The sequence below is a fragment of the Rutilus rutilus genome (genome assembly GCF_951802725.1).
Source record: "Rutilus rutilus genome assembly, chromosome: 16".
NCBI lineage: Eukaryota > Metazoa > Chordata > Actinopteri > Cypriniformes > Leuciscidae > Rutilus > Rutilus rutilus.
Window position 1 is genome coordinate 36280893 of NC_140224.1, and position 18469 is coordinate 36299361.

The following is an 18469-nucleotide window of genomic DNA, read 5'->3' on the forward strand; positions in this document are numbered from 1 at the left end:
TATATATATATATATTCAGATGCAAAAGCCTGTAAGTGCCATCTGAAATTTTCTTCTAGAATGATCATTTTGATCAAACTTGTATATTTAAGTTCAGTAATTTCACTTAAATGACAATTAATAGGTCATTTTAATTGCCATTTAAGTGAACTTACTGAACACAAGCACATTAAATCACATTATCTCACAGCACATTAAATGAGAAGGGCCAGTTTGTTTGTTTTTTCAGAATTTTGTGTTTGAGTTTAGTGTTTGATGTAAGGAGGAGATCCAGTCTGATGATTGAGTCAAATTTTATTTTATTTCTTAAAAGCAGACAATCAAATAATAAATGAATAGTAAAATTAATTCAGCCATAATAGGGATTAAAAGTTTAATAAATAAAAGACAGGCTGTGAAAGAGCAAGAGTCCAAGCTATAGACTGACCTGTACAGATATAAATCTCCCTATTATACAGTTGCTTATCGAAACAGAGCAAAGTTCCTCTTTTCACAGTAAGTGTGCTACTGCATCGAAGCAGACACAAACATATCTAGTTTTCATGTTTTCAGACTCTGAGGTGTTAGCCCGAACACTGAGAGATGTTTAGCTAAGATAACATTCGTTACACTTTATTCTGAGACATTGTGGTCTGTCTGTTGGAAACTTACAGACTTTTGCCCTCATCTAAACAGCAAGCACAAAAGTCAATCAGCTGCAGTCCAGGCAGGCATAAAGCTTCATAAAATAAAAGCATTAAAATTATATGAATGATTAGTGATAAAACATAAGCAAGAAATATAATTTTTTCTTTTTTTAATTCATCAGTGATGAGTTTTAATTGTGGTGCTCCATTTACTTTAACAAACACAGCTTTATTGTTAAATATTTCTATATATTCTGTGGCAATCAACATATTACATAAATGCTGCCGACACCATTTCAGTTTCATTTACTCAGAGTTCTGCTTTAAATCAGTCATGAATCAGTGTTTATTGTCCAGCTAAAGTGGAGCAGATTGCGTGGAGCACGAGGTGAATGAGGGTGTATCTGGGCGTCTTCAGGATGCCGGGGGTCAGAGTTCAGCGACGACAGTTGTGCCCGAGCTTCTTACACTTCTCACAGAGATGCTGAAGATGTTCTTTGTTCGGGTCTGATTTGTCCAGGCCGTCGGGTTTCTCCAGAGGACGCTGCAAACACAGAGGAAAGATCTGAAATCCTTACGCTCATCCCTAGAGAAATATTTCTCTTAAAGAGCGACTATTCTGCTATCATCTTTCTTGAGTGTGTAATGTTGGTGTTTGAGCATGAGAAAGGTTTCGGGAGTTCTTCTCTATATCAGTGTCAGTGTTTCTGAACCCCTGAAACGCCTCCACTGTAGTCTTGAGTTTCTTCCGGGAACACGTCACAATATTCCTCATTTTAATAATTAATGCGCAGAATAAAGGGGCGGGGCCTGGTTGAGTTAGTTAGTAGTGTGTTAAACTGGCGGTTATGGTAAGGGGCGGAACATTTCCAAACACACTCGAATCGCTCGACCAATCACAACACACTGCTCCAGCCGACCTTCTGCTTTTCAGAAGGAGGGGCTTCATAGAGACAGGAAGTAAACAGAGCGTTACTGACAGACTGGGAAGAGAGGAGCCGCAACAATGGAGAATATGAGGAGAATAATCAACATTCAAGCTGGAAAACCTGTTCTAGTAGACTCAAAACCAAGACTTTGTAAAAGGGATTAACATGGCCTCTTTTAAAATATTTCCTGGTTTTAAAAAGCCAAAAAGCAGCCATGATGTCCGCATAAATCTTAAAAGCAACATTTACAATACAGAAGAACATCTGGTGAACATTACAAAGGAAAAGGGGACATCAGGAGCGTTAAGGAGAGCAGATCCGACTCGATCAAGTGTTTTCTACCCGGTTCATAACTTCACAACCTGCCAAACACACTGCAAAGTCCCTCATGAAAGCTTCATCTTGAGCCAAAAGACCTCTATTACATCAGTGTCTCCAGTTTCTGAAGTCCTGATTAATAACAAACAGACGCCCGCCAACTTTTAACGGTTTCAAGTCTGTTCAGATGAATTTAGATGTTCTTTAGCGGCTCATTTTGTACAGATTCTTCAATAAAGAAACTCCAGAAAGCTTGCAAACATTCGCTGAGTTCCTGAGCCGTAAGCTGTAATGCAGTTGTGTTTGTATGGACCAGACGGAAAATAAACACAGAAATTAACAGTCTGATATGATCAGTATCTTTTGTTTTATAGTACAGTCTTGTTTTCTAGTAAAAAAAAAAAAAAAAAAAAACTTCTTTAAAATAAGAAGCATTTACTTGAAAAGTCAGATTGCATAAAGTGAATCAGTATATTTTTTTTTACCGAATTTTTAAAGCAGACACTTCACTGAGTTTTGTTAGGTTTACACTTTAAAGGGGTGGTATAATGCCCTTTTCACAAGATGTAAAATAAGTCTCTGATGTCCCCAGAGTGTGTGTGTGAAGTTTTAGCTCAAAATACCCCACAGATATTTTTAAATTGGATGTTAAAATTGTCACTTTTTGAGGGTGAGCAAAAACACACCGTTTTTGTGTCTGTCCCTTTAAATGCAAATGAGCTGCTGCTCCCGGCACAGGGGGCGGAGCTACAAGAGCTCGTGTCCTTTTACCTCACACAAACACGCACTGAAAATTTCTAAAACTTTTAGTCTTTTATGTTCAAACTGGAGTCAGACAATGATGGAGAGACTCAAGAAGAAGTGACAACATGTAGAAGCAACAGGACATTTCTGAATGGTTAGTTGATGAATTTATGAAGCTGATGTGTAGTTATCTTCTAGTCACTGATTAGCATATTCTGTCATGATAATCTATAAATTGTGTTCAGGGGGCGGGGTTTATGTAAATTTTAGGGTTGGTGATGTCGCTAACCCGGGAGGAAGCTCGTGTAGTCTCTACCAGCCGTTTGTTGTAGTCCTTAAAAAGCGATTTCTTTAAAAGCAAATATCTCCCTTTGCTGTGAACTTTGAGCGTCGTAACTTTGCAGATGTTGTTTATGCTCAAACAGCAACATTACACACTAACTAAAGTTAGAAAAGTCAAATCATAATCAACCACCCCTTTAAATAATTCAGCAATATATCATTTAATTTTTGCTAAAGTATCTTGTTTCAAGGATGTTAAGATCCTTGAACCAGAGAACAAACTCTAACCTGATGGCAGAAATGCAGTTTTTCAGTCTAAAGTGAGCGTCTGTTCACCTGTATGTGAGCAAGGACGTTGATGTGGCATTTGATGCACTCCTGACCCATGTTCGGCCACGAGTTCCCACTCATCCATTTCCTCTTGCATTTGGGACACTGGTACTCCCCGAAACACCTCTCATCATCCTGATCCGCCATCAGACCTCTTTAGCACGAGCCTGGTAAGAAAACAATCTTTAGTTCATCAGTAGACTTACAAATGAGAAATGTGACTCGACTAAAAATAAATGACTGAATCACACACTGAAAGTACCATATACACTATCAAAAGTTCAGGATCAGTGAGAAAACAATACTTTTATTCATCAAGGATGAGTTAAACTGATCAAAATGACAGTAAAGACATTTATAATGTTACAAAATATTTCCATTTCAAATAAATGCTGCTCTTTTGAACTTTCTATTCGTCCTGAAAATCCTGAGAATCCTGAAAAAATGAAGTGTGTCACATTTTCCACAAAAACACATTTTCAACATTGATAATAATCATAAATGTTTCTTAAGCATCAAATCCTCATATCAGAATCATTTCTGAAGGATCATGTGACACTGAAGACTGGAGTAATTATGCTGAACATTCAGCTTTGATCACAGGAATAAATTACACTTTACTGTATATTCACATAACAGCTATTTTACATTATAATAATATTTCACTGGTTTTACTGTATTTTTTATCAAATAAATGCAGACTTGCCTTAATGAGAATAAAATATGTCTTTCAAAAACATTAAAAAAATCGTAATTATTCCAAACTTTTGAATGGTATACTGTACATTGGTTGGTAAATATTAATAGTGTTATATGTGTCATAGAGGTTTTCAATCTTTAATAATGTTTCATTTCGTGTTTTTGTGGAACCCCAGCGCTGTATTTGTCAAACTGTTACAGTATTGCGATGTTGCAGTTCTTAATGTAAACGTTACGTTACGCTGTTACAGTGTTACAGTTGTTGCATTAGAATATTTGATGTTACATCACAGTAACATTCTGAACTGTGGAATACAATTCAAGATGTCTCATGTTGCAGTTTAGATGTTGCCAGAAGAAGCACTATAGTGAATATCAGTGTAAACTGTCTTCTTTCACACAAACATACGCAGGTCTGTTTCAGATTTAAAGGACTGATTTGTTTGAATGAAGCTTTATAATTGAATCTGCGCACAAGCATCTGTGTTTGACACACACACGTCTTTAATCTCTTTGCTCTGCTGTGGTTATTACGAGTGTTTAGTCATGATGAGTCTGCGGTTGGCTCAGGATCGTTGAGATGCTTTAAACATCTTTCTGAAATCATTCAAGCTGCATTTCTAATAATTCCAGAGTCAGTGTTGTATTTGAGGACTTATTTGTGTTGGATATTGTGGGATAATCTTTTTTTACTCACGCAATAGACTAGAGAATACGACAGATATGAGCTCTGTGTGACTAATAAGTGATTTAATCAGAAGCATCTCTCACGTCACTGCACCAGCTCCATATAAACCTGCTGCTGCTCAATAGGGCCGTTTATGGAGAACTTTATTAGAGTTGTTTTTAATGAGTGCAAAGGTTTGTGTGTCAGATGTAAAGCAACATTTTTCTTTAATCAGCCTGTAATGGACTCACATGAGCAGCAGAGGGCAGAATCTACAGCTGATCACGTGATCTCAACACACTTATATTAGGGCTGTGAATCTCTAGGCGATAATCGATGCATCTTTTTTATCTATAGGCTACAAATTTAAAACAAAATTCTCACTGTGTGATTACTTGATACTTTAAAAGCAAAGTATTAGAAATGATCCATAATGAATTTACTTCCTATTTTATTAATTAAACAACTGGAAGTTATTTGGCAATAAATGTTGCGATAGAGTTTGTAATTCGCTTTGTCTTTTCCGAGTTGGGTGGAAGATTTTAAGGTTGTCCTGATTTCCGCGTCAGCGCTGGTTGAGCTGATATCGGTGGTTTATAACAGAATTCTGCAACGAATTATTACAATGCTTCCAATTAAACTCGCTTTGATGTTATTAATTCTGCGGTGAATTCAAACGCTTTCTTTGTTATAACCGTGTCACGTGATTGAGATCGGAGATCAAACGAATAGCGCGATTTCAACATTGATAATAATAAGAAATGTTTCCTGAGCAGCAAATCAGCATATTAAAATGAAATATCATCATGACTGGAGTAATGATGCCGAAAATTCAGTTACTATATTTACGTACAGTTTACTATGGCATAGGAAAACAAATAGCCTATGTTAAATTGTAATATTACAGTTTTTACTGTATTTTTGATCAAATAAATGCAGAAGAGAATAAAAAATCTTACAGAGCCCAAACTTTTGAACAGTAGGCTAGTACTAGTAGGCTAGTAGTAAGCTAGTACTATAATTAGGGTAGTTTTGTAAAAGTCACTGACTAATTACAGGCGAGTTGAAAACACAAATCAAAAAATATTTAGTAGTCATGAAAACGTTCAGATTTAGCATATTAATGATGCATTCACCTCATAAATCATGACACACTGCTCTAGCACAGGAAAGTGCATACAAGTTCAAGTGCATGCTTTTAAAATGAAAAAGTATCTGTATCGGTATCGGCGATACTGGCCCTGTATTTACTTGGTATCGGATCGATACCGATATTTGCAGTATCGCCCATCACTAGCAGAAACTGCAATGGGCTATTATTTAAACTTTTTTTCCCTTTAAGAATGTGTTTCATGCAGCATCCAAAAGTATATAGGTGTGTTTGGGTTGTTTTAAATTTAAAAAATATATAATTAATATATCATAGAGTTTTTTGTGGTGGCGGTGATTAGACGAGATCTGCGGTGACGTCACAATCGTGTTGCATTGTGGTATGTGGAGCTGCCTGAAGTGTACATATGAATTAGGCCCTGTCCCAAATGGCACCCTAAGCACTCGTGGTCTTCCTATACGAGTCCGCACGATTGTGACGTCATGCCGCTTTGACTGTCGGGAAGAAGTCTGCGGGCTCGGCCAAAGTGCGCATCGAGGGCGCATATCGACCGCAAAGGGGGGTGCTCGTGAGCACCTGTCTGAGGCCTAAAATGACAAATATGGGACACTTACGGTCTCACGGACTTAACGGACACGTGCACGCGGCAGCCATTGTAAGTCCACAAGACCGAAAGTGCATATGAAGTGTGCCATTTGGGACAGGGCCTTAGACTCGCTCCCTCGGTCAAAATCGAGGGAACGAGGGTGTGTCCATATAGGCTAAACTTCCCTCGTCCACTTCATGAAGTGGAACGCACTTCAAAATGGCGGCAGGGATTCCCCCGAGGGGAAGTGCGTAGGGAAGTTCACAAGTGTGTGTCTAAAAGTGGACTGGAACGCAGCCCTAGAGAAGTGATGATTCCCAGCTGAGGACCCCAGTGTGCCTGATCTAAAGCTGTTCTCGCCATTCTTAGTCTAATCAATCAAACTTCAATTCCAATATTGACTAGTATATTTTTTAAATATTACTAATTCATTAGATGCTAGTACTTATTTATTGTATACAATTACTTTTCATCCGATACTAGTACCTATTTCTACTATTCGTTAGGCAGCCTACTTCTACTTATTTATTAGACACTAGTCTAGTAGCCTATATTTTTTAATTGTAACTAGTCACATTTCTTATCTTACTAGTCACAACTCGTTTTTTACTCGTCTTATGGTATGACTAGTCAGAACGGCCACTGTAGAGTTCAATTAAAAATCTTACAAGTAAAATAAAAAAGCTTAGTAACATTTGGAATAAATACTAGTATAATAAATAGGTACTAGTATCTATTGAATAAGTTAATGAATAAGTACTAGTAGCATGAAAATAGAGACTAGTAGGTTTTAAGGATTAAATGTTAAAACGGCTTGCCATAATAACAGAGCAAACGCACCAAACACTCGATACATTGATGTTTTAACATAGAAAATGATTGTACTTACTTGGATATGTGATGTGATGTGAGGAATGGATCTGGAGAGTTTGTTCTGGATGAGGAAGGGAGGCGTCAGTCTGTATATATACGCTCTTCTATCCAAGAGGCGTGTGCCGTGAATGATGATGTTGTTTGGGTTGTTATCTGGACGCGATAATTCGGGAATTTTACTATGCCTATTTGTTTTGAATTACTAAGTAATCTAATAGTTACTCATTTTAGTTTAACTATCCATATAAGTAACTTCTAGTCTAGTAAATTGCAAAAATATAATATAATACAATATAATGTTATATAATAAGTGCTGTCAAATTGATTAATCGGGATTAATCGCATCTAAGTTTTTATTTATATATATGTGTGTGTGTGTGTGTGTGTGTGTGTGTGTGTGTGTGTATAAAATCTAATGTAATATAATAATACACTATCATGTAATTTAATATATTATAATTAGTGCTGTCTGTGGTAGAGTTTATCTTTCGCACCTGACTCAACATTACCTGGGGTGTTTCCAGTCGATACCCCTTTTGAACACTAAGATCTATGGTATTTTGCTGGAAGCTATGTTTACTATGGTAGTTTTTGTAAGAATGCCAGACATCTGAATGAATTATAGCCTAATATCTGTTTAGTTTATGGAGAACTTTATTACAGTTGTTTTTAATGAGTGCAAGGTGTGTGTTTAGATGTAAAGCAACAGAGAAAAGCCTCTTGATTTCACAGGACAGTTTCTGACTAATGCAGACCTGAGACTTGAACATGCCAGTTTTACAATATAAACAAATACATCATTTTCATGAAAACGAAACAGGCTTAGCTTCCTCATGTGTCACGTGAGTCGTGACGTCAGTCCTTTCACTCGAATAGAAACTTGATTAGAAATGAAAGGGTTTGGCTTCAGAAGCGAACAGTGGAAAACTGGTCATGGTCCTGCGTCCTGACAGGTGAATGAACGTCATAAACTTACAGATAAAAGAGCAAAACACCATTTTTATAAAATGTCAAGGCTTGCCCTGATCCTCACACAAATCTGCTATACTAAAACCATATCTCAGATTCCATCTCTTCCATGTTTCTTACAATATGAAATACTATTTATGGTAATATGTTAATGTAAATATGAAACTGAAGCTGAAAAGGAAAAGGAAAGACACACACCCACAGGAGTTTCACATTCCACAAAGTTCAAGAGCTTTTCTTTCATCAGCCTGTAATGGACTCACATGAGCAGCAGAGGGCAGAATCTACACCTGATCACGTGATCTCAACACACTTATATAGACATTTATAATCATCATATACACACTATGTATAATCATTATCATTTAAGGTTTCATTTGGATAGCAATGTACATTCTGTCAAAAAGATATTGAATCTCAGGAACGTTTTTGTGTGTGTGTGTGTGTGTGTGTGTGTGTGTGTGTGTGTGTGTGTGTGTGTGTGTGTGTGTGTGTGTGTGAGAGTGAGTGAGTGTGTATGTGCGTGTGCCCTTGTTTATATTACATTGTGTGGACCAAATGTCCCCATAAGAATAGTAAAACCTGAGATCACCTACATTGTGGGGACCAGCCAGCGGTCCCCACTTTTCAAAAGGCTTATAAATCACACAGGATGAGTTGTTTTGAGAAAGTAAAAATGCAGAATGTTTCCTGTGATGGGTAGGTTTAGGGGTAGGGTTAGAGTGTGTGTGTGTGTGTGTGTGTGATGGGTAGGTTTAGGGGTAGGGTTAGTGTAAGGGGACAGAATATACAGTTTGTACGGTATAAAAACCATTACGTCTATGGAGAGTCCCCACAAAGATAGTGAACCAGACATGTGTGTGTGTGTGTGTGTGTGTGTGTGTGTGTGTGACATTGTATGTGAGTGGTTGAAGATAAAAAATGCAATTTAAAATTGTATTTCAATCCTTAAAACTTCAAAAGAGGAGTAACTTAAAACTCTATAAATTACTGGCAACATACATGGGTTAACCCAGGACATTTATTTACATTTATTTTTATTGTTTTTCGATATGCCGCCTGGTCTTATTGTTGATGTGTTACAATTATATGATAATGCCTGTATGTTATTTAAAAACGATTTAATAAAAATAATCATTATCATTTGTTAATTCTAAAAGTCTGTAACATCCCTCAAAATCATGTTCTGTAACATTCAAAATCAACAGGAACAGGTTTTGATGCTCTTCATATTCTTCAATAGCCTACTGCACAATTTAAACTCATTTAATGTAAACTAGGTCACAATGAGTGTATTTACTATGACTTCAGATGCAGCCAAAGTGTTTTGTATTTTACATTACATATTAAAATTGTTCAATCAAAATGATTTGCTTGGGACAATTCAGTAGATTCACTGGATATTGGTGATAATTATGACGCGCATTGGAATCCTCGACATGGGGAAGTGCGTGTATTTAAATATTAATGATGATCTGTTGACGTTTCTTGGAAACCTTCCAATGGCGACTCCACAGCTTATGAATATTAATCATCATCATCATCATCATCCAACCCTCCAGCACAGGATTGGTAAATTGCGGTATAACTTTCCTCCTCAGAGCGCGTGCACGAGCTGTCCCGTCCTGTCATTCTGCAACAATGGACTCAGTGTGAGCCAACAGCAGGACTAACACAATCCTTTTTTATTTGATTTTGAAGTGGATTTATCGGAAGGAAGATGAGTTTGGGTTCAGCTCTAGACTCGGTTTATCAGCCCGCGCAACTTTTGAACTGGGTTTATCTGTCGCTGCAGGACTTGAAGAGAAATAATGACGAGCTTATTACAGCATCTGACGAGAACTATTACAACAGCAAACCTGCTCACGTCATCAGCAGCTTCATGCACGAGCGCAGAGAGGTGATGACGTCACGACTATCTATCTATCTATCTATCTATCTATCTATCTATCTATCTATCTACCTGTCGTTCTATCTATCTATCTATCTATCTATCTATCTATCTATCTATCTATCTATCTATATATCTATCTGTCTATCCATCTGTCTATCTGTCTATCTGTCTATCTATCTATCTATCTATCTATCTATCTATCTATCTATCTATCTATCTATCTATCTATCTATCTATCTATCTATCTATCTGCCGGTGTCAGACTTCAGTAATTGCTGTGCTATGATGTTTCTATAATAATCACATGTTCAGACAGATGCATGTGGTCTTACTGTAGCTAGTTATAGTTACAGGAATATATTCTAGTCCTGCAGAACTGGACGCATTAGAAAACCATGCATGGAACTTCTAGCGTCGCCCACAAATAAATGGATGAAATACTGTTAATTCCTCCTCTGAGTGAGTTGGCAGTCAGGGATTTATGGGTTAACAAGATCACTGTGTTGGTGTAGAGCACCATCATGAGTATTTGTGCAGAGAACGAGTGAGAAACGCTCCTGAATGGCTGGTTTCATTTGGGTCCAGCTGTGCACAAGCTTCTCCCACAATGCACCTCTGACAGGTTTAACTGGTGCGTATCGGAGGGGAAACAGTTCATCTGCTCCTGTTTAGTTCAATTACTCTGAAAATGACGAGCTTACTGTAAATTGGGCTCTTGATAAATCACAGTCTTTAAACGTACCATTTTGGACAGCAGCACTGAATAACTTGTGAATAACATGGTGTATGAACACAATGACAATAGTTCAGTACCATGGTAAATAAAACCTGTAAATATTATATTATTATAGTCTTATACCATTATTCAAACATGGCACCCCTTTATTGCAAGTGTTAGTGTTATGGAAATAATGAATTATCCCACTTTGGCTTTAGAAAGCACGAATAAAACAGGCAGAATGGGGTCAACTGAATGAAAAACCACAGTTTTGGCTGAAAAGATTTGAAACTTTAGTGGTTTGGCTCCAAATATGCAGCGTGGGAAAACATCTGCGTTCAGAATTCATATTATAGGTGCATAAAATCATCATTCTGGAACAGTGATATATATGAGATATGAAAAATGCAGGCTGTAGTTTATATACCTGATGCTGCATGTGTGTGTGTGTGTGTGTGTGTGTGTGTGCTGTGCTGCTTTCTGATTTCTCTACTAGCAGATACACATGCACATAATGTAGCATTCTACTTTTACATAATGCAAATGTATTTTTTTAAATGTTTATCATTGCATGTTGTATACTATTTAACTTGAGTATATACTGCTCAATATGAAGTAGACTAATATTCCATTCCGCACATATGCCTTCTGTTTCCTCACATGAACCGCATCTCATGAGATAGACTGAGGAAAAAGAGATCGGAGAATCATGTGGCAAAGTGTGTCTTCCTGAGGAAAATGGAACATTCCCTCTCACACAGCTCATCTGGAGAGAGGAAATCAGACCAGAAAACAATCAATTAGAACATTTATTAAAAAACAGAGCAAATCATTGGCAGTGTAAAGGAGATCGTTTGACATTTAACATTGTTAATGTATATGTTTTATGTTCTTATTCGTGTTTCTAATCAAGCAAAACAACAGTGGTCAGACCCCTACTGGCAGCTTGGGGGAAATAAAGTAAATATTTTAGAAAATGTACATACTTACTGAATAAGGGCAGTATAAAAAGAGAAATATAAAAAGAAATGCAAATGCATTCATGCATTTGGCTTCTATCCAAAGTGACTTGCATTGCATTCAAAGCATGATTATTATTGGTAACTCAAACCATAAAAAATATTTTCGTTACTAATAAATATTAACTGAAGTAAAATAAAATATAAAAAAACTAAAACATATTTTATTTCAGGTAATAACTTATTTGAGGTAAAAAAAATATTTTGTTTTTTTTGTTTTTTTTTAATGAAAACTATATAGAGATTTTTTTTTTTAAAGAGACAAAAACAATACAATGACTAATACTTTATAATACCTTATTTATACTTTTATAATACTTTTTTATAATAAAAATACTCAAAATGAAAACATTATATTATATTTAAGCTGATGTACTCGATTTGTATGAATACAGGATACCACGATGCAGTTTGCAATGTAATGCGACGTGTTTTCTTTCTCTCCACAGACTCTGTGTAGCAGCTTATATAAGGGCTCGTCTCCCTACGGTTCCCTAAACGACATCGTGGAGGGTCTGAGTTTACTGACGGACAACTTCTCCGACCTCTCGCTCGCCTCTGAACCCAGAAAACTGTACAAGAAGCCTCCGCCAAACTACCTGTGCCACCTGTGCTTCAACAAGGGCCACTACATCAAAGACTGTCCGCAGGTGAACACACACACACTTCTGCACACCTGAGCTCATCTAAACCTGTCAATCATAATCACAGGATTGATTTATAATAACAAAACACTTAACTTTACATCACTAAAGTGAGAAAGTAAGCCGTCTTCAATTCCATCCCAAGAAGCTGAGTAGCCAATGAGAACACACCAATGCTGCTAGCCCCGCCCCCACAAGGGATTTGTGTGTAACTGACCTGCATTGCAAACTTTAACCCACAATTCATTGCAACAGACCAGTGCCCCACCCATCTGCCTGTTAGCATGAGCAGCTGTAATGAGCGCCAGATGAACCTTTGTGTGTATGAAATACGATACAGTTTCTTGCCTTTCATGACATCATAGGCTGTCAGATGAGAGAAAGTCCAGCGAGCTCAGCCAAACACACATCAGTGAACAGTGCGTCATCTCAAGAAACCGAGGGAAAACCTTTTATTTGAACGATGAAGTGATTTAGATCTTTGCCCTCCACAAAATGTACTGTCTCAACATTGTAATTAATCTCAGGTGACATGAAAGAAAAGACGATAACAAGAGATGAAACGTCCTGAGAAACAACAGCCTTCAAACAGCAGTTTAGACTGTGATCTGGTTCTGAATTGGACATGACGATTCCTGACAATCAGATCAAAAATACCTTTATTTTAAAACATACGGAAAGAACTTCTAAAGAAAATTAGATATACATTGAATCTTTGAAAAAAAAAAGAGTTTGAATTGAGACACGAAAATAAGTAAAACTGCATGTTCCGCTCACATCTCCAACTATTCCTTTGTTTTTCTGATTTTCTGAAGCGATTAGCAACCGCCTAGCAACACCTTAGCAACCACCCAGAACACTATAGAACAACACCCTAGCAGCTGCCTAGCAACAAAACAGAACACCCTTGAAACTGCATATCAAAATCCTAGCAACCCTCCAGAACACCATAGCAATCACCCTAGCAACTTCATAGCAACTACATAGCAACCACCCAGAACACCCTAGCAACCAATCAGAACAGCTTAGCAACACCCTAGCAACCACTCAGAACAGCTTAGCAACACCCTAGCAACTGTCTAGCAACCAAACAGAGAATCCTAGAAACTGCACATCAACATCCTAGCAACACCTTAGCAACCACCCAGAACACTATAGAACAACACCCTAGCAGCTGCCTAGCAACAAAACAGAACACCCTTGAAACTGCATATCAAAATCCTAGCAACCCTCCAGAACACCATAGCAACCACCCTAGCAACTTCATAGCAACTACATAGCAACCATCCAGAACACCCTAGCAACCAATCAGAACAGCTTAGCAACACCCTAGCAACCACTCAGAACAGCTTAGCAACACCCTAGCAACTGTCTAGCAACCAAACAGAGAATCCTAGAAGCTGCACATCAACATCCTAGCAACCACCTAGCAACCATCATAGCAACCACCCTAGTTACTGCATAGCAACGACCTAACAACCACCCAGTACACCTTAGAACCAACATTTAGAATAGCTTAGCAACCTCCACGGCAACTATCCAGCAACACCTTAGCAACTGCCAACCAAACAGAACACTCTAAAAACTGCATATCAACATTCTAGCAACCACTTAGAACACCCTAGCAACCACATAGCAACCACCTTGGCAATTGTATAGCAACACCCGAACAACCACCCAGAACACCCTAGCAACTGGATATCAATACTTTTGCAACATAGTAACACCCTAGCAACCACCTAACAACCACCCAGAACAACCTGGTATCCACAAAACTCTGTACTCTGATTTGCGAGATATAAACTCAGAATTCTGGGAAAAAAGCCAAAATTCCGAGAAAAAAAAGCCAGCATTCAGAGACAAAAGCCAGAATTCCGAGATGTATTACCTTTATCTACTTTACACATCTCCTGCTCTCCGGTGGGAATTTTTCATCCAGACGTTTAGCTGTTTGTGTTCTGCCTGTCCACCTGTCAGTGTCCGTCTCACTGAAACCCAACACTGAAACACAGCTGGACACAAAGACCTGAAGAATAAAACACCAGGATTTATATATATATATATATAATGGTGACTGAATGGACAAAAAATTGTCACATATGTTGCCAAAAAAAAATAAAAAAAAATCCTAACATCTGAAAAACATCATAAATAAACTTCTAATGGTACATTTTTACACATACGAGCCAGAACTGAGGGTTTCTTTAGTATATGCTCTGTTTGTGTCACTGATTTGAATTGTTCTAGTTACTTCAGTGAGGTTTACTGTAAATCACCACTTACTCTTCAACTGTGTAACGTTGCAGTGACCGCCCAACTAGTTTTATTTACTCGCCAATTTTAAGTGTTGGTTTTAGACTCTGAGAACAACACTCTGACACAGATCTTTCCCTCATTAAAGGGCATGGTAAACTCTCTCGTGACCTAACACCAGTATGTTATATTTTAGCAGTAATCCTATAATCCAGTATCTTCTTTCCCCACAGTTATTACATTTACCTGAAGAACTTTAAAGTGCTGAAGACATCTGTTGTTTGTGCAGGTAGTCGTGAAACTGATCCTCAAAATTGAATTAGAAACACACTTTACTCAAGTACATGAACAAACACTTCTAGCTTCACAAGCACAATTTAATGCGTTGTGTTGTTCCAGAATCATTCAGAATGTTATTTATAATAGCATGCAAGTACATCTTGTATTCTCAATATTGCTACAATGTATCTGTTATTAGTGTAAACTTCTATGGTCGGATTTCTCTTATTTTTTAGGGTAAAGCAACAGTTTGAATGTTTTACTGAGCAAGTTAGTTAAAGTTATGTAGGCATGTTTATAGCTAGAAATTAACATAACAAAAATAACATCAATAATATCTGGTTTAATGGCACAGACATTTGATGGTATATCGCCCCCTTGAGTGCTATAATGCACGTTAAGGTTGTTGAGTGGGACTCCATGCTTGAAATGCATCTGTGTACTTGTGGAAAGTATGAATCTGGAAGTTTGCATGATTTGAGAAATATGGAAGCTTGTTTTTCGCCACAGTAAAAATATAAAAATGGTAATTGCAACATTTTAAACATTCTGAAAGATTTCAGAATTGCGACGTTAACTCAGAATTCCGAGAAAAAAGTAATAATTGCGAGAAAAAAGTAATAATTGCGAGAAAAAAGTCATAATTGTGGGATGTACAAGTAGAATTCGGAGAAAAAAGTCATAATTGCAAGTTGTGAACTCAGAATTGAGAGAAAAAAAGTCATAATTGCGAGAAAAAAGTCATAATTGCGAGAAAAAAGTCATAATTGTGGGATGTACAAGCAGAATTCGGAGAAAAAAGTCATAATTGCAAGTTGTGAACTCAGAATTGAGAGAAAAAAAGTCATAATTGCGAGGAAAAAGTCATAATTGCGAGAAAAAAGTCATAATTGCGAGAAAAAAAGTCATAATTGCGAGAAAAAAGTCATAATTGTGGGATGTACAAGCAGAATTCGGAGAAAAAAGTCATAATTGCAAGTTGTGAACTCAGAATTGAGAGAAAAAAAGTCATAATTGCGAGGAAAAAGTCATAATTGCGAGAAAAAAGTCATAATTGCGAGAAAAAAAGTCATAATTGCGAGAAAAAAGTCATAATTGTGGGATGTACAAGCAGAATTCGGAGAAAAAAGTCATAATTGCGAGAAAAAAGTCATAATTGTGGGATGTACAAGCAGAATTCGGAGAAAAAAGTCATAATTGCAAGTTGTGAACTCAGAATTGAGAGAAAAAAAGTCATAATTGCGAGAAAAAAGTCATAATTGCGAGAAAAAAAGTCATAATTGCGAGAAAAAAGTCATAATTGTGGGATGTACAAGCAGAATTCGGAGAAAAAAGTCATAATTGCAAGTTGTGAACTCAGAATTGAGAGAAAAAAAGTCATAATTGCGAGGAAAAAGTCATAATTGCGAGAAAAAAGTCATAATTGCGAGAAAAAAAGTCATAATTGCGAGAAAAAAGTCATAATTGTGGGATGTACAAGCAGAATTCGGAGAAAAAAGTCATAATTGCGAGAAAAAAGTCATAATTGTGGGATGTACAAGCAGAATTCGGAGAAAAAAGTCATAATTGCAAGTTGTGGACTCAGAATTGAGAGAAAAAAAGTCATAATTGCGAGATGTAAACGCAGAATTCCGAGAAAAAGTCAGAATTCCTAGATGTAAACTCAGAATTAAGAGAAAAATGTCATAACTGCGATAAAAAAGTCATAATTGTGAGATGTAAACTCAAAATTGTGAGAAAAAAAATCATAATTGCGAAAAAAAAAAATCATAATTGCGAGACATAAACGCAGAATTCAGAGAAAAAGTCAGAATTCCTAGATATAAACTCAAAATTCCGAGAAAATGTTTTTGCTTTAGTTTTATTATTTATATTCTATGGAATTTCCCGTCCAGTGTGTGACCCCCCTTTGAGTTAAGCTAGTAAGTAACCACCTAGCAACCACCCAGATCTCCTTAGCGACCACATTACAACATACAACCAAACAAATTGAGTCTGTGAGTTTTGCAGAGTGAGTGTTAGTGTGAGAGTGTTAAACACTGGACACATTCTCTGTTATTCAGTCAAATAATGTGTCACATCGTCTCTGTGTGTGTGTGAGTGTGTGTGTGTGTGTGTGTGTGTGTGTGTGTGTGTGTGTGTGTGTGTGTGTGTGAGAGAGAGAGTGAGGGGTAACCCACAGAAATGTGAATATAAGCCAGAACACACAGAATGTAAATCTCTGGTGCTGTGGGACAGGAATGACATCGGTGGGTGTTTGACAGAGACGTTACTGTACTACAAATACTGTCAGGCTTCCAACACCATAAAAATACTCCATACAACTCATAACTTATAAATATCTAAAGCAGTTGAGCACTGTAAACCAGTGCAACTATAAAAACAGTCTTATTAGAAAAGTTTAAGAGCATATTAAAATATATAACTCTCCCTTTAGCGTGATTGTAAGGCTGGCTCACGGCCAACAGTGAGGTGTGTACAACTGATTTACTTTATTACACGTAGAGCAAATGTTGGCTGTGGTTTTCAGACTTATTAAAAGGATTAAAACAGTGTTATTAAAGAATGAACATAAATGTTTAAAATCCTTTACCTGGAGGAAAATATATGGTTCAGAAGTTTCTCCTTCATTGTGTAATGGAGTATAATGTTATAAAGTTAATAGCTGTCATGTGGAGCAAAACAGATCATCTGGTGTTGGATGAATATCATGGTGAAATTACTTGCAAATTGTCTCTCTTATAGTCTCTTCTGCTCAACTGCGTTTATTTGACCAAAAATCCAGTCATATTGTGAAATATTATTGCAATTTAAAGTAGCTGTTTTCTATGGAAGCCACAGAATAAAACATTTTAAAAGATAATTGCAACTTTTTATCTCACAATTGTGAGTTTACATCTCGCAATTCTGACTTTATTTCTCGCAATTGCGACTTTATATCACGCAATTCTGACTTTATAACACATAATTGCAAGTTTATATCTCAACTCTTTTCTCTGAATTGTGAGATATAAAGTCCAATTCTAAGGAAAAGTTATAAAGTCAAAATTGCGTGATATAAAGTCGCAATTGCATGTTATAAAGTCAGAATTATGAGATATAAACTCGCAATTGCGAGAAATATACTTGAAATTCTGACTTTTTACCTCAGAATAGTTTATATCTCACAATTCTGACTTTATAATACGCAATTGCGACTTTATATCATGCAATTCTGACTTTATATCTCCCAATTGCGTATTATAAAGTCAGAATTGCGAGATATAAACATGCAATTCTGAGAAAAAAAGTCAGAATTTCAAGTATATTTCATGCAATTGCGACTTTATAACACGTAATTCTGAGATAAAAAGTCAGAATTGTGAGATGTAAACTCGCAATTGTGTGAAATAAAGTTAATTAAAAAGTCGCAATTACCTTTTTTATTTTCCACTCTGGCGGAAACAAGCTTCCATAGTTTTCTATGTGAATATCTAGTAAAGTGTAATTTACTCCTGTGATCAAAGCTGAATGTTCAGCATCATTACT

At 36.8% G+C, this 18469-nt stretch overlaps 2 protein-coding genes across 2 annotated transcripts in view; one reads left to right on the forward strand and one right to left on the reverse strand.

The window, feature by feature from the left end:
• Positions 1–277: 277 nt before the first annotated feature.
• On the reverse strand, positions 278–7312 carry LOC311305944 (zinc finger CCHC domain-containing protein 24-like). Its single transcript, XM_084434000.1, has 3 exons — positions 7182–7312; positions 3236–3396; positions 278–1170 (listed from the first exon to the last, which is right to left on the reverse strand). Exons 2-3 carry the CDS (start codon positions 3374–3376, stop codon positions 1063–1065), a joined length of 249 nt encoding a protein of 82 aa, XP_084290126.1. The 5' UTR covers positions 3377–3396; positions 7182–7312; the 3' UTR covers positions 278–1062.
• A 2421-nt stretch (positions 7313–9733) lies between these two features.
• The window catches only part of LOC311305940 (zinc finger CCHC domain-containing protein 24-like), a 24074-nt gene continuing 15338 nt past the window's right edge, over positions 9734–18469 (forward strand). Inside the window, exons 1-2 of the mRNA XM_084433996.1 lie at positions 9734–10034; positions 12215–12415. Of these exons, the coding sequence (XP_084290122.1) occupies positions 9855–10034; positions 12215–12415 (381 nt within the window). The 5' untranslated portion in view covers positions 9734–9854. The remainder of the gene's footprint in view (positions 10035–12214; positions 12416–18469) is intronic.